Below are 14,463 nucleotides of genomic sequence, written 5' to 3' on the forward strand. Positions count from 1 at the left end.
GATCAAACCTGTGTCACATCTTCTGCATTGACAGGCAGGTTGTTTCCCACTAGCGCCACCTGGGAAGGGAATCATAAAATTATACATAAATATCTTAAATATATTAACTGAAATATATTGTCAGTCAACAATGTGTTATACAAAAAGATGTGTCTTGTCTTTATGCAATGACAAGGCTTTTCTTTTGAGTACGCATTATGTTTTAATCTTTTTCTACATATCGTGTGTAATTCATCTTCTAAGGTTTACAATTTGGTTTCCTGTAGGAAGAGCAATGAATTTTAAGACTCTTGCAATGTTATAAGAGTTTAGATTCTTTTCTAGAATTTCAGAATTCTTGATATAAAATTTTGTAATATTCCCATCCATTTATCTGGGTTTACCTGGTGGTTCAGATGGTAATGAATCTGCCTGCTGTGCAGGAGACCCCAGTTCTACCCCTGGGTTGGGAAGATTTTCTGGAGAAGAGAATGACTACCCACTCCAGTATTCTTGCCTGCAGAGTTCCATAGATAGAGGAGCCTGACTGGCTACAGTCCATGAGATCATAGTCCCATTTGTCTTGAAAATAGTTTTAAAGACTATGAAATTTATTGATAATTAATACTTACATTATAAACATCATATCAGTGATTCCCAAATACTCCTTGTTTTTAGAAGTTTGCAGTTAACTCTTCCAAAGGTATATTTCACAAATTCAAAGACAGTCTTAATTATTTATAGTGTATGTCTGTACTCATTATATTTGTCATGTACAAACTCTTGGTGTTTGTGAATGCCCTAGGTGACATTTGTTTATTTTTTTCTGAGCATGCATAAATCCCAAAGCCCTGGGGTGCCACAGTTATCACTGCAGAGCTAGAATGTGGATCTGGTTTATTGTTCCCAGAATCCTCACTGCTCCTAACTCTATCATCTTCTTTGTCCTTTGGGTGTCCTTACATTTGACCTGATCTATCTTTCACTTGTTTCTGGACTTGGTAGTTAATGGCTCTCTACCTAATGACTATGTCCTATAAGAGTACTCCAAAAACTGAGAAGCTATACAGGTATTCAGAAATAAATAAGCCTAATATGAAAGTTCTAAGACCAGCCAAGGCCAACCAACCCATGATTATTAAGTTAATGATGTTTATTGCAATGGAACATAGAGTAAAGTAAGCATTTTATTGATTTCAGGCTACTCGGGTTATGTGGACACCACCTCTCCGGGAAAGTTTTTCATATCCATTTCTTGTACTTCAGATGTACATCTTAACTGTGATTCTCAGGTAATTTTAATTTGTAAAACAAATCTAGATAAATTATGAGTTTCTCAGAGTTACTTCAACCTATTGTTATAGTTACTAAATTATGTTCAGTTTTTAAATATTATTCAAAGTTAAATTGTGTCCAGTTTAAAAAAAAATCTAAAATCACTATGTAAAAAAATTGCTTTCCACTTAAAATAGTTTCGGCTACAGATTTTAGATAATTACATTATGCTTTAATAAACCAATGTGTTTGTGATCATATATATTTGGTAAAGTTTCAAGTATCACAGTAATCCATTCAGCATCACAGTAATCTGAGTCTACATCCCAACCACTGATGCTGAAGAAGCTGAAGTTGACCAGTTCTATGAAGACCTACAAGGTCTGCTAGAACTAACAACACAAAAGATGTCCTTTTCATCATAGGGGATTGGAATGCAAAGGTGAGAAGTCAAGAGATACCTAGGATAACAGGCAAGTTTGGCCTTGCTGAACAAAATGAAGCAGCAGGGCAAAGTCTAACTGAATTCTGCCAAGAGAATGCACTGGTGATAGCAAACACCCTTTTCCAACAACACAAGAGATGACTCTACACATGGACATCACTAAATGGTCAATACCAAAATCAGATTGATTGTATTCTTTGCAGCTGAAGATCGAGAAGTTCTATACAGTCGGCAAAAACAAGACCTGGAGCTGACTGTGGCTCAGATCATCAGCTGCTTATAGGAAAATTCAGGCTTTAGCTAAAGAAAGTTGGCAAAACTACTAGGCTATTCAGGTATGACCTAAATCCAATCCCTTATAATTGTACAGTGGAGATGACAAATAGATTCAAGGGATTAGATCTACTGAACAGAGTGCCTGAAGGACTATGGACAGAGGTTCATACAGGAGACAGTGACCAAAACCATCCCAAAGAAAAAGAAATGCAAGAAGGCAAAGTGGCAGTCTGAGGAGGCTTTACAAATAGCTGAAGGAAGAAGAGAAGCAGAAAGCAAGAGAGATAGGGAAAGATATACCCAACTGAATGCAGAGTTCCAGAGAATAGCAGGGAGAGACAAAAAGCCTCTTCAATGAACAATGCAAAGAAATAGAAGAAAACAATAGAATGGGAAAGACTGGAGATTTTGTAAAAAAAAAATTGAAGATATCAAAGGAACATTTCCTCCAAGGATGGGTATGATAAAGGACAGAAATGGTAAAGACCTAACAGAGTCAGAAGAGATTAAGAAGAGGTGGTGGCAAGAATTGTACAAAAAAGGTCTTAATGACCCAGATACCCATGATGGTGTGGTCATTCACCTAGAGCCAGACATACTGGAGTGTGAAGTCAAGTGGGCTTTAGGAAGCATTGCTACCAATAAGGGGCTTCCCTGATAGCTCAGTTGGTAAAGAATCCACCTGCAATGCAGGAGGCCCCAGTTCTATTCCTGGGTCAGGAAGATCCCCTGGAGAAGGGAAAGGCTACCCACTCTAGTATTCTGGCCTAGAGAATTCCATGGGGTCACAAAGAGTTGGACATGACTGAGTAGTTGGACACTACCAATAAAGCTAGTGGAGATGATGGAATTCCAGCTGAACTATTTCAAATCCTAAAAGATAAGGCTGTTGAACTACTGCACTCAATATGTCAGCAAATTTGGAAAACCCAACAGTGGCCACCAGACTGAAAAAGGTAAGTCTTCATCCCAATTCCAAAGAAGGTCTGTGCTGAAAAATGTTTGAACTACTGGACAGCTGTGCTCACTTTCCATGCTAGTAAGCTTATGCTCAAAATCCTTCAAGGTAGGCTTCAGCAGTGCATGAATTGAGAACTTCCAGATGTACAAGCTGGGTTTAGAAAAGGCAAAGGAACCAGAGATCGAATTACCAACATTCACTGGATCATGGAGAAAGCAAGGGAATTCCAGAAAACTATGTACTTCTGTTTCATTGACTACACTAAAACTTTTGATTGTGTGGGTCTAAACAAACTGTGGAAAATTCTTAAACATATGGGAATACCAGACCATCTTACTTGTCTCTTGAGAAACCTACAACAGTTAGAACCTTACATAGAAAAACTGACTGGTTAAAAATTAGTAAAGGAGTATGACAAGTCTGCATATTGTTACCCTGCTTATTTAACTTATGTGCAGAGTACATCATGCAAAATGCTGGGCTGGATGAGTTACAAGCTGGAACCAAGATTGCTGGGAGAAATACTCACAGCCTCATATAAGCAGATGATACCACTCTAATGGCAGAGAGTGAAGACGAACTAAAGAGCCTCTTGATGAGCATGAAAGAGGAGAGTGAAAAAACTGGCTTAACACTCAGCATTAAAAAAAAAAACCCAAGGTCATGGCATCTGGTCCCATCACTTCATGACAGATAGAAGGGGGAAAAGTGGAAGCAGTAGCAAATTTTCCTCTTCTTGGGCTCTAAAATCACTGCAGATGATGACTGCAGCCTTGAAATTAGAAGAAGCTTGCTTCTTGGAAGGAAAGTTATGACAAATCTAGACGTCACTTGTGCTGACAAAGGCCCATATAGTCAAAGCTATGTTCTTTCCAATAGTCATGTACAGATATGAGAGGTGGACCATAAGGAAGGCAGAGCGCCAAAGATATGATGCTTTTGAACTGTGGTACTGGAGAAGACTCCTGAGAGTCCCTTGGATAGTAAGGAGATCAAACCAGTCAATCCTAAAGGACATCAATCCTGAATACTCATTGGAGGGACTGATGCTGAAGTTGAAGCTCCAGTACTTTGGCCACCTGGTGAAAAGAGCAGACTCTTTGGAAAAGACCCTGATGCTGGGAAAGATTGGAAGGCAAAAGGAGAAGAGGGCGACAGAGGATGAAATGGATGGCAGCACCAATTCATTCAGTGGATGTGAACTTGGGCAAACTCCAGGAGATAGTGAGAGTCAGGGAGGCCTGGCGTGCTGCAATCCTTAGGGTCACAAAGAGTCAAACATGACATAGCCGCTGAACAACAAGATTCAAAGGGTTTTGAGAAGCTAATACTTTTTCCCCTCAATCCTCTTGTATTCTGACTCATTATTTTCCAATCTGTGATTTGATGAAGCATGAAATAAGTGTTTGATGCACAAATGAATTTGAGAAATGCTGAGTTACATAAGGAGTATCTATGTTCATATGTCTATTAATATTTCTGAACTACAGATATTTCTAGAGGTTTAACCGAGGTTTCATCTCAACTTTTTTCCCTGGACATATATTTTGGTTGGGATTAACTTTATAAGCATGTCAGAAAATTTGAAAGTCTGAGCAACAACATCAGAAGCATAAATAGTAGAATGCTATAAATAACTTTATCACATAGATAGGTTTCATAGAATGTTATTGAGATCTATCACTGAATCAAATAGTGATCACTGTCCCCTCCAAACTCCCAGAGAAATGGGAGAGGGATCATTATTCATGATTACTTATTAGTACCCTTCAGATTTTGCCTATATTAAGATCATTTGTGTACATCTTCTTTCTTTCTGAAAACCATAAATTTGTTAATACAGCACACATGCACAAATGTCTGAATATACACTTAGTATAGTAAAATGCCACTGAAAACAGAGACCATGCTACATTTGTGTCTTTAACCATGGAGCACTTAGCACACTGTCTTGTAGCCATTTAAAGCCCCTTATATTTACTTAAAGAAGATATATAAAGGGGAACTGGGGTAGTAACAACCTCTAAAAAGGTGCAAACTACCTTACCTACAGGAAAGGTTTTTTTTTAGATTGAATTTGGATTTGGAAATCTAATTTTTATCCATTTATTTTCTATTTGTTTAAATTTTTTGAAGTGATATTAGTCTGGCCAGGCAGAGATTTCATGGAAGGAAATAAGTGAATTAGAACACTTAGAATTGTATGCTTGAATGCATGTGTTATACTCCATACTTTCAGTTCAGTTTAGTCACTGAGTTGTGTCCGACTCTTTGTGAGCCCATGGACTACAGCTCGCCAAGCCTCCCTGTCCATCACCAGCTCTCAGAGCTTACTCAAACTCATGTCCATTGAGTCAGTGATGCCATCCCACCATCTCATGCTCTGTCGTCCCCTCCTCTTCCCGCCTTCAATCTTTCCCAGCATCGGGGTCTTTTCAAATGAGTGAGCTCTTTGCATCAGGTGGCCAAAGTATTGGAGTTTCAGCTTCAGCATCATTCCTTCCAATGAATATTCAGGGCTGATTTCCTTTAGGATGGACTTTAGTCAAAAATAATTTTTATTTTATAACCATAACTGAGTACTTAATATATTTTGTGATATATTACTAAACAGTATGATCATTACAATTTTTACTTTTGAAAATTTATGTACCATATTATACTAGTGTATCACCTTTAGAAAAATAACAGTGTTTTATAGTTTACACAAAATGTTTGCATTTCTTTTTTTCATATTCTAAAAGATACTAACGTCTTATATGGTAAAAGGTATTGGTTACTGATATATCTCATAATGGAAAAATAGACAGTTTAAATTTCAATATGCATTAGTTTAATTGTATTCCAGAATCATTCCTTTGAAGTCATTGTTGAAACTGACCTTTAAATTTCTCTCTTAGTCATTAGCTTATAATTTCACCAGCACTTAACATTTTTCAAAACTTAAAAGTGGTGGTATATGAAAGCTACTGCTGTTCATATAATATAAATATCTCAAGGTATGCAAAGTCAGTCCACATTCTATTTTCTGACCTTCTTGCTGGAGTATTAAATGTCTAATGTCATACATCATTAAAGGAAAATAGAGTTTTAGTTGAATATAGTTGTTTTACAGTATTGTATTAGTTTTAGGTATACAGAAGTGTGATTCATTTTTTTATGGATTATACTCCATTAAAAGTTAATTAAAAAATAATGACTGTAATTATTGTGTTATATGTTTAAAATACTTACTGATAAACTAGATACAATATCTTATTTAAAGCTAATTTTGATTGTTTTATTATAAGTGTTTTTATAATTCAAATATTTTGTTCCTTTTAATATGCTTTTAAAAGTTAACTGTATTTTGTTATCTTACATCAAAGGTAAGGGGATAATTAGATTTTAACATTTTGCAACCAGTCTTTCAGTTCAATGGTAGGCTACTTTTATATATAGTAAAACTTATTGGTGTCAATTCTCTTCATTAAGGACCAGGAACAATAGTAGAAGGCACTTTATTGTACTCTGCCTTTCCAATGTTGCTTTTATGCTTCCCTGGCAATTTGCTCAGTTTATACTTTTTACACAGGTAAGATGATTTTAAACTTATTTAAGTTGAATGCAAGATATACTTGGTTGTTTCCACTGAAAAAAATTTTTTGTTGAAGTATAGTTGATTTACAGTGCTGTGCTAATTTCTGCTATACAGCAGAGTGACTCAGTTATACACATATATGCATTCTTTTTTAAATGTTCTTTATCATTTTGGAGAAATTTTAAATATGATTATATTTGTGTCCTAATAGATTTTCAAAATATTGAATGATTATAAAGTTGACATACATGTTTGATTTTTTAAAAATTATGTAATCCTACCTTCTGTTAATGTGTTGGTTAGGCAGATATTACCTATAAAACAGGATTTTTGCTCTTATTTCAATCCATAATTTTTCCTATTGGTATTTGAGGTGATCTCTGTAATTCTACCTGTAGATTCTCCTTTTGCCTGAGTAATCATTTTAGGTGCCAATCTGCATAACCTGATAAGGGCCACTTAAACTCTTCATGCTAGGGGATTTCTGCTTCTAATCCAGCTAAATGTTGGCTGTTTTGTATGAAGAGCAGAATCTTACTGGACACCATTTCTCAGAGCTTTAATCTTGATATTATGGAGTAAACTGAGACCATATCCTGTTACCCCAAACAACTAAGTAATTAATGGCAAGAAACTGAGCTGGGGAAGCAGAAAGTGAAAGTGTTCGTCACTCAGTTCAGTTCAGCTGCTCAGTCATGTCCAACTCTTTGGACCCCATGGACCGCAGCATACCAGGCCTCTCTGTCCATCACCAACTCCCGGAGTTTACCCAAACTCATGTCCATTGAGTCAGCGATGCCATCCAACCATCTCATCCTCTGTCGTTCCCTTTTCCTCCTGCCCTCAATCTCCTGCATCTGGATCTTTTCAAATGAGTCAGCTCTTCGCATCGGGTGGTCAGTTGCCAACTATTTCTGGCTCCATGGACTATAGCCCACCAGGGTCCTCTGTCTATGGAATTCTCCAGCCAAGCATACTGGAGTGGGTTGCTATTTCCTACTCTGGGGTATCTTCCTGACCCAGGGATCAAACCTGGTTCTTCCGCACTGTGGTCAGATTCTTTACCATCTGAGCCACCAGAGAAGCAGAGTAAAAGATCAATTTTGATGAAATTTCCTACTATGAATTTTTGTTAGAACTCCTTTCCACTTAACTGACAAACACTGGTAATGTGTAATGATATTCTTTATTGGCAGTGAGAAATTCTTCCAAGAATCTTTTGTATGTGCAATTGTCTATAAAAAATGAAGTTATAATCTCAATTTAGTTTATGCCACATGTCTAAAGCATATTTAGAATATTCACTCTGCCCTACTTCCTTATATTTGATCTAAGTATTAATAACACGGAATTTCTATGGTTTTCATTATTTGCATATGCCAACATAGTAGAATAGATTTCCAATGTACATCATTTCCTTACAAGCAAATGTATTAATTTGGTGGTGCTGATGAAACTGTTTAGTTCCTTGGGTAATTTTGATATTGCCTTAATGATTTTTTATCCATTCAAAAGATGAACTAGACTTATTTTTTTAATTTTTTTTATTGAGCTATTATTAACATTTTGTAAAGTTAAAGTGTACAGTGTGTTGATTTGATACATTATTATATTACAATATGATTATCACCTGGTTAGTATCATAGTGTTAACACCTCTATCAAGTCACATAATTATTATTTCATTTTTGTGGTGAGAACATTTAAGATCTAGTCTCTTAGCAACTGTGGCTTATCTAGTATAGTACTGACTGTAATAACTATGCAGTACATTAGATCTCCAGGACTTATTCATCTTCTCAGTTCAGTCTCACTCAGTTGAGTCCGACTCTTTGCGATTCATCCTCTAGTTGCAAATTTATATGCTTTGTCCAACATCTCCCTCATTCCCCTACCCCAAGCCCCCAATCAACATTATACTCTCTGTTTTGACAAGTTTGGCTTTTTTAGATTCCACATAAGGTGATATGAAGTGTTGAGTTGGCCAAAAAGTTCATTTGGTTTTTTTCCTGTGAGAAGTTACCAGAAACCAAACAAACTTTTTGGCCAACCTAGTCTTTATCTGAATTCTCTCACTTAGTATAATGCCCTCAGGGTCCATCTGTGTTGTCGCAAATGGCAGAATTTCCTTCTTTCTCATGGTTGAGTATTACTCCATAGTGTGTGTGTGTGTGTGTGTGTGTGTGTGTGTGTGTGTATACACTTTTTCTTTATCCATTCATCTATTGATGGACACTTAGGTTGTTTTCATACCTTGGCTATTGTGAATATAGATGTGCAGGGATGTCTTCAATATTCTGTTTTCATTTCCTTTGGAATATGTACCCAGAAGTGGGATTGCTGTCTCATATGGTAGTTGTATTTTAAATTTTTTGAGGAACCTCCATACTGTTTTCCATAGTGGCTCCACCAGTTTACATTTCTACTAACAGAGTATGCAGTACAACTAGTTAATCCTAAAGGAAATCAGTCCTGAATATTCAGTGGAAGGACTGATGCTAAAGCTGAAACTCTGATAGTTTGGCCACCTGATGTGAAGAACCGACTCAATGGAAAAGACCTTGATCCTGGGAAATATTGAAGGCAGGAGGAGAAGGGGACAACAGAGGATGAGATGGTTGGATGGCATCACTGACTCAATGGACATGAGTTTGAGTAGGCTCTGGGAGTTGGTGATGGACAGGGAATCCTGGCTTGCTGCAGTCCATGGGGTCGCAGAGTCAGACATGACTGAGTGACTGAACTGAACTCAACAGTGCATCACAAGTGTTCCCTTTCCTCCACATCCTCACCAACATTTGTTTTCTTTTGTCTTCTTGATTATAGCCATTCTAATACGTGTGAGCGGATATCTTATTGTGGATTTGATTTCATTTCCTGATAGTTAGTGATGTTGAGTGCCTTTTCATGTACCTGTTGGCCATTTGGATGTCTTTTTTCAAAAAATATTCATTTTTCTTCTGCCAATTTTTAATCTTTTTTTGTTATTGAGTCATAGAGTTCTTTATACACTTGAGATATTAATCTTTCACCTAATATATGCTCTGCAGGTATTTTCTCCCATTGCATAGGTTGCCTTTTCATTTTTTTTTTTTTTTTGGTGTGCATGAGGTTTTTTAGTTTGATGTCGTTTCACTTGTTGATTTTTGCTTTTGTTGTTTGTGCTTTTGGTGTTACAATCCAAAAGATCATTGAAAAGACCAAGGTCAGGGAGCTTATTTCCCAGGTTTTCTTCTAAAAGTTTTGTGGCATCTGGATTTATATTTAAGTCTTTAAAATCCATTTTAATTATTTTTTATGAATGATGTGGATAGAAGTCCAATTTTATGTGACTATCCAGTTTTCTTGCCACCATTTATTTAAGACACTATCTTTCCCCCTAAGTATTCTTGGTGTCTTTGTCAAATATTAGTTGACTGTATATACATGGGTTTATTTCTGGCCACTCAGTCTGTTCCACTGGTATGTATATTATTTATTCCTGAGCCGTACTATTTTGATTTCTATAGTTGATAGTGTAATGGCAACTTCTTTTTTTCTTTTGCTGCTTTTGGGGTTCTCTCTGTCTCTGATTTTTGACAGTTTCATCATGGTATGCTTTAGGGAAGGTCTTTTTGAGTCATAGTGATGGGGTGATTTATTAGCTTTGTGAACTTGAATGTCCAGATTTCTTTGTAGGTTTGGAAGTTCTCAACTGTTATTTCTTTAAATAAACTTTCTACCTCTTCTCTTTCTCTTCTCATAAAACTCCAGTGATTCTGATGTTTGACCATTTGATGTTTTCATATAGATCACATAGGCTTTCTTCACTGTTTTTTCATTGTTTTTTACTTTGTTCTCCTCTGACAGAGTATTTCAAGAGTTCCTATCTAACTCGCTGTTTTGTCTGCTGTTTGGTCTCTTCTGATGTTGATACTCTGTTGCATTTTTCATTTCATTGATTGAATTCTTCAGTTCCAGAATTTGTTTGGTTCTTTTTAAAATAATTTTAATCTCTTTGTTAATCTTCTCATATTGTTCACATACTGTTTGCCTAATTTCATTGAATTGTGTTTCTGTGTTTTCTTGTAGCTCATTGAGTTTCCACAAAAATAATTTTGAATTCTTTATAAGTTAAATCATAGAGTTCTGGGTAGTTGATCAATAGAATAAACCTGTAACAATTTATGCATTCTGTGACTCTGAGGTTCTATGGCCTTGCTTGAGCTTGCTCCATGAGGCACTTGATAATGTGTTAAAAAGAGGTTTGCTGAGACATTTGTGTCCTTGCCTTTTTCCCCATACCACCAGCAAGTAAGTTTCTTTAGGGTGAAGATAGCATTGGCCCTCTGGTATCCATTGAATAGATTTGAATTTATAGCCTCATTTCCAGAAAACTGTACTTTAAGCTCCAAGCAATTAAGTTATAAGCAAAATTCAAGGAAACTATATTCAGGTAAATTGGTTGTTATTTGGAAGTCATCAACCATCTCCAACTGGTACTTCTTGAAATAAAAATCTCTTTGGAAATCTTAAATGAATTATCCATCATTGTTCTACTTCTACAACAAATCCATAATCTGATCACTGCTGAATGTTAAGTTGCATGGGACTTTTCAAAGGCCCAAACAAAAGAATTCCTGGGTCCAGTCATAATTGTTATTGTGAATGCAGTCATCTAAAATACAAGAAATGTTAATACTGTAATTCACAGTTGAGCTCTGCAATTTTTAATGAAATAAAATACAGCCAGAATAAAATGTCATATAGTTAGAATCATATATCATGTCACTTTTTAATTTTTATTTATTTATTTTTAAATTTTTATTTTATTATTATTATTTTTTACTTTACAATACTGTATTGGTTTTGTCATACATTGACATGAATCCACCATGGGTGTACATGAGTTCCCAATCCTGAACCCCCCTCCCACTAGCCTCCCCATATCATCTCTCTGGGTCATCCTAGTGCACCAGCTCCAAGCATCCTGTTCATGTATCCAACCTGGACTGGCAATTCGTTTCATATATGATATTTTACATGTTTCAATGCCATTCTCCCAAATCATCCCACCCTCTCCCTCTCCCACAGAATCCAAAAGTCTGTTCTATACATCTGTGTCTCTTTTGCTGTCTTGCATACATGGTTATCATTACCATCTTTCTAAATTCCATATATATGTGTTAGTATACTGTATTGGTATTTTTCTTTCTGGCTTACTTCACTCTGTATAATCAGCTCCAGTTTCATCCACCTCATTAGAACTGATTCAAATGTATTCTTTTTAATGGCTGAGTAATACTCTGTTGTGTATATGTACCACAGCTTTCTTATCCATTCATCTGCTGATGGACATCTAGGTTGCTTCCATGTCCTGGCTATTATAAACAGTGCTGCAATGAACATTGGGGTACATGTGTCTCTTTCAATTCTGGTTTCCTCAGTGTGTATGCCCAGCAGTGGGATTGCTGGGTCATAAGGCAGTTCTATTTCCAGTTTTTTAAGGAATCTCCACACTGTTCTCCATAGTGGCTGTACTAGTTTGCATTCCCACCAACAGTGTAAGAGGGTTCCCTTTTCTCCACACCCTCTCCAGCATTTATTGCTTGTAGATTTTTGGATCACAGCCATTCTGACTGGTGTGAAATGGTACATCATTGTGGTTTTGATTTGCATTTCTCTGATAATGAGTGATGTTGAGCATCTTCTCATGTGTTTGTTAGCCATCTGTATGTCTTCTTTGGAGAAATGTCTATTTGGTTTTTTGGCCCATTTTTTGATTGGGTCATTTATTTTTCTGGAATTGAGCTGCGTAAGTTGCTTGTATATTTTTGAGATTAGTTGTTTGTCAGTTGCTTCATTTGCTATTATTTTCTCCCATTCAGAAGGCTGTCTTTTCATCTTGCTTATAGTTTCCTTTGTTGTGCAGAAGCTTTTAATTTTAATTAGATCCCATGTGTTTATTTTTGCTTTTATTTCCAGTATTCTGGGAGGTGGATCATAGAGGATCCTGCTGTGACTTATGTTGGAGAGTGTTTTGCCTATGTTCTCCTCTAGGAGTTTTATAGTTTCTGGTCTTACGTTTAGATCTTTAATCCATTTTGAGTTTATTTTTGTGTATGGTGTTAGAAAGTGTTCTAGTTTCATTCTTTTACAAGTGGTTGACCAGCTTTCCCACTACCACTTCTTAAAGAGATTGTCTTTAATCCATTATATATTCTTGCCTCCTTTGTCGAAGATAAGGTGTCCACAGGTATGTGGATTTATCTCTGGGCTTTCTATTTTGTTCCATTGATCTATATTTCTGTCTTTGTGCCAGTACCATACTGTCTTGATGACTGTGGCTTTGTAGTAGAGCCTGAAGTCAGGCAGGTTGATTCCTCCAGTTCCATTCTTCTTTCTCAAGATTGCTTTGGCTATTCGAGGTTTTTTTGTATTTCCATACAAATCGTGAAATTATTTGTTCTAGTTCTGTGAAAAATAACACTGGTAGCTTGATAGAGATTGCATTGAATCTGTAGATTGCTTTGGGTAGTATACTCATTTTCACTATATTGATTCGTCTGATCCATGAACATGGTATATTTCTCTATCTATTAGTGTCCTCTTTGATTTCCTTCACCAGTGTTTTATAGTTTTCTATATATAGGTCTTTAGTTTCTTTAGGTAGATATATTCCTAAGTATTTTATTCTTTTCTTTGTAATGATGAATGGAATTGTTTCCTTAATTTCTTTTTCTACTTTCTCTTTATTAGTGTATAGGAATGCAAGGGATTTCTGTGTGTTGATTTTATATCCTGCAATTTTACTATATTCATTGATTGGGTCTAGTAAATTTCTGGTAGAGTCTTTAGGGTTTTCTATGTAGAGGATCATGTCATCTGCAAACAGTGAGAGTTTTACTTCTTGTTTGCCAATTTGGATTCCTTTTATTTCTTTTTCTGCTCTGATTGCTGTGGCCAAAACTTCCAGAACTATGTTGAATAGTAGCGGTGAAAGTGGGCACCCTTGTCTTGTTCCTGACTTTAGGAGAAATGCTTTCAATTTTTCACCATTGAGGATAATGTTTGCTGTGGGTTTGTCATATATAGCTTTTATTATGTTGAGGTATATTCCTTCTATTCCTGCTTTCTGGAGAGGTTTTATCATAAATGGATGTTGAATTTTGTCAAAGGCTTTCTCTGCATCTATTGAGATAATCATATGGCTTTTATTTCTCAATTTGTTAATGTGGTGAATTACATTGATTGATTTGCAGATATTGAAGAATCCTTGCATCCCTGGGGTAAAGCCCACTTGGTCATGGTGTATGATCTTTTTAATGTGTTGTTGGATTCTGATTGCTAGAATTTTGTTAAGGATTTTTGCATCTGTGTTCATCAGTGATATTAGCCTGTAGTTTTCTTTTTTTGTGGCATCTTTGTCAGGTTTTGGTATTAGGGTGATGGTGGCCTCATAGAATGAGTTTGGAAGTTTACCTTCCTCTGCAATTTTCTGGAAGGGTTTGAGTAGGATAGGTGTTAGCTCTTCTCTAAATTTTTGGTAGAATTTAGCTGTGAAGCCGTCTGGACCTGGGCTTTTGTTTGCTGGAAGATTTCTGATTACAGTTTCAATTTCCATGCTTGTGATGGGTCTGTTAAGATTTTCTATTTCTTCCTGGTTCAGTTTTGGAAAGTTGTACTTTCCTAAGAATTTGTCCATTTCTTCCACGTTGTCCATTTTATTGGCATATAATTGCTGATAGTAGTCTCTTATGATCCTTTGTATTTCTGTGTTGTCTGTTGTGATCTCTCCATTTTCATTTCTAATTTTATTGATTTGATTTTTTCTCCCTTTGTTTCTTGATGAGTCTGGCTAATGGTTTGTCAATTTTATTTATCCTTTCAAAGAACCAGCTTTTGGCTTTGTTGATTTTTGCTATGATCTCTTTTGTTTCTTTTGCATTTATTTTTGCCCTAATTTTTA

The 14,463-nt window shown here is 36.1% G+C and overlaps 1 protein-coding gene across 1 annotated transcript in view; it reads left to right on the forward strand.

The window, feature by feature from the left end:
- The window catches only part of DPY19L2 (dpy-19 like 2), a 96,450-nt gene that overhangs the window by 27,669 nt on the left and 54,318 nt on the right, over positions 1 to 14,463 (forward strand). The window contains exons 8-9 of the mRNA XM_040260205.1: positions 1,180 to 1,271; positions 6,411 to 6,510. Of these exons, the coding sequence (XP_040116139.1) occupies positions 1,180 to 1,271; positions 6,411 to 6,510 (192 nt within the window). The remainder of the gene's footprint in view (positions 1 to 1,179; positions 1,272 to 6,410; positions 6,511 to 14,463) is intronic.

The sequence above is a fragment of the Oryx dammah genome, unplaced genomic scaffold (assembly GCF_014754425.2).
Source record: "Oryx dammah isolate SB20612 unplaced genomic scaffold, SCBI_Odam_1.1 HiC_scaffold_18, whole genome shotgun sequence".
Taxonomy (NCBI): Eukaryota; Metazoa; Chordata; class Mammalia; order Artiodactyla; family Bovidae; genus Oryx; species Oryx dammah.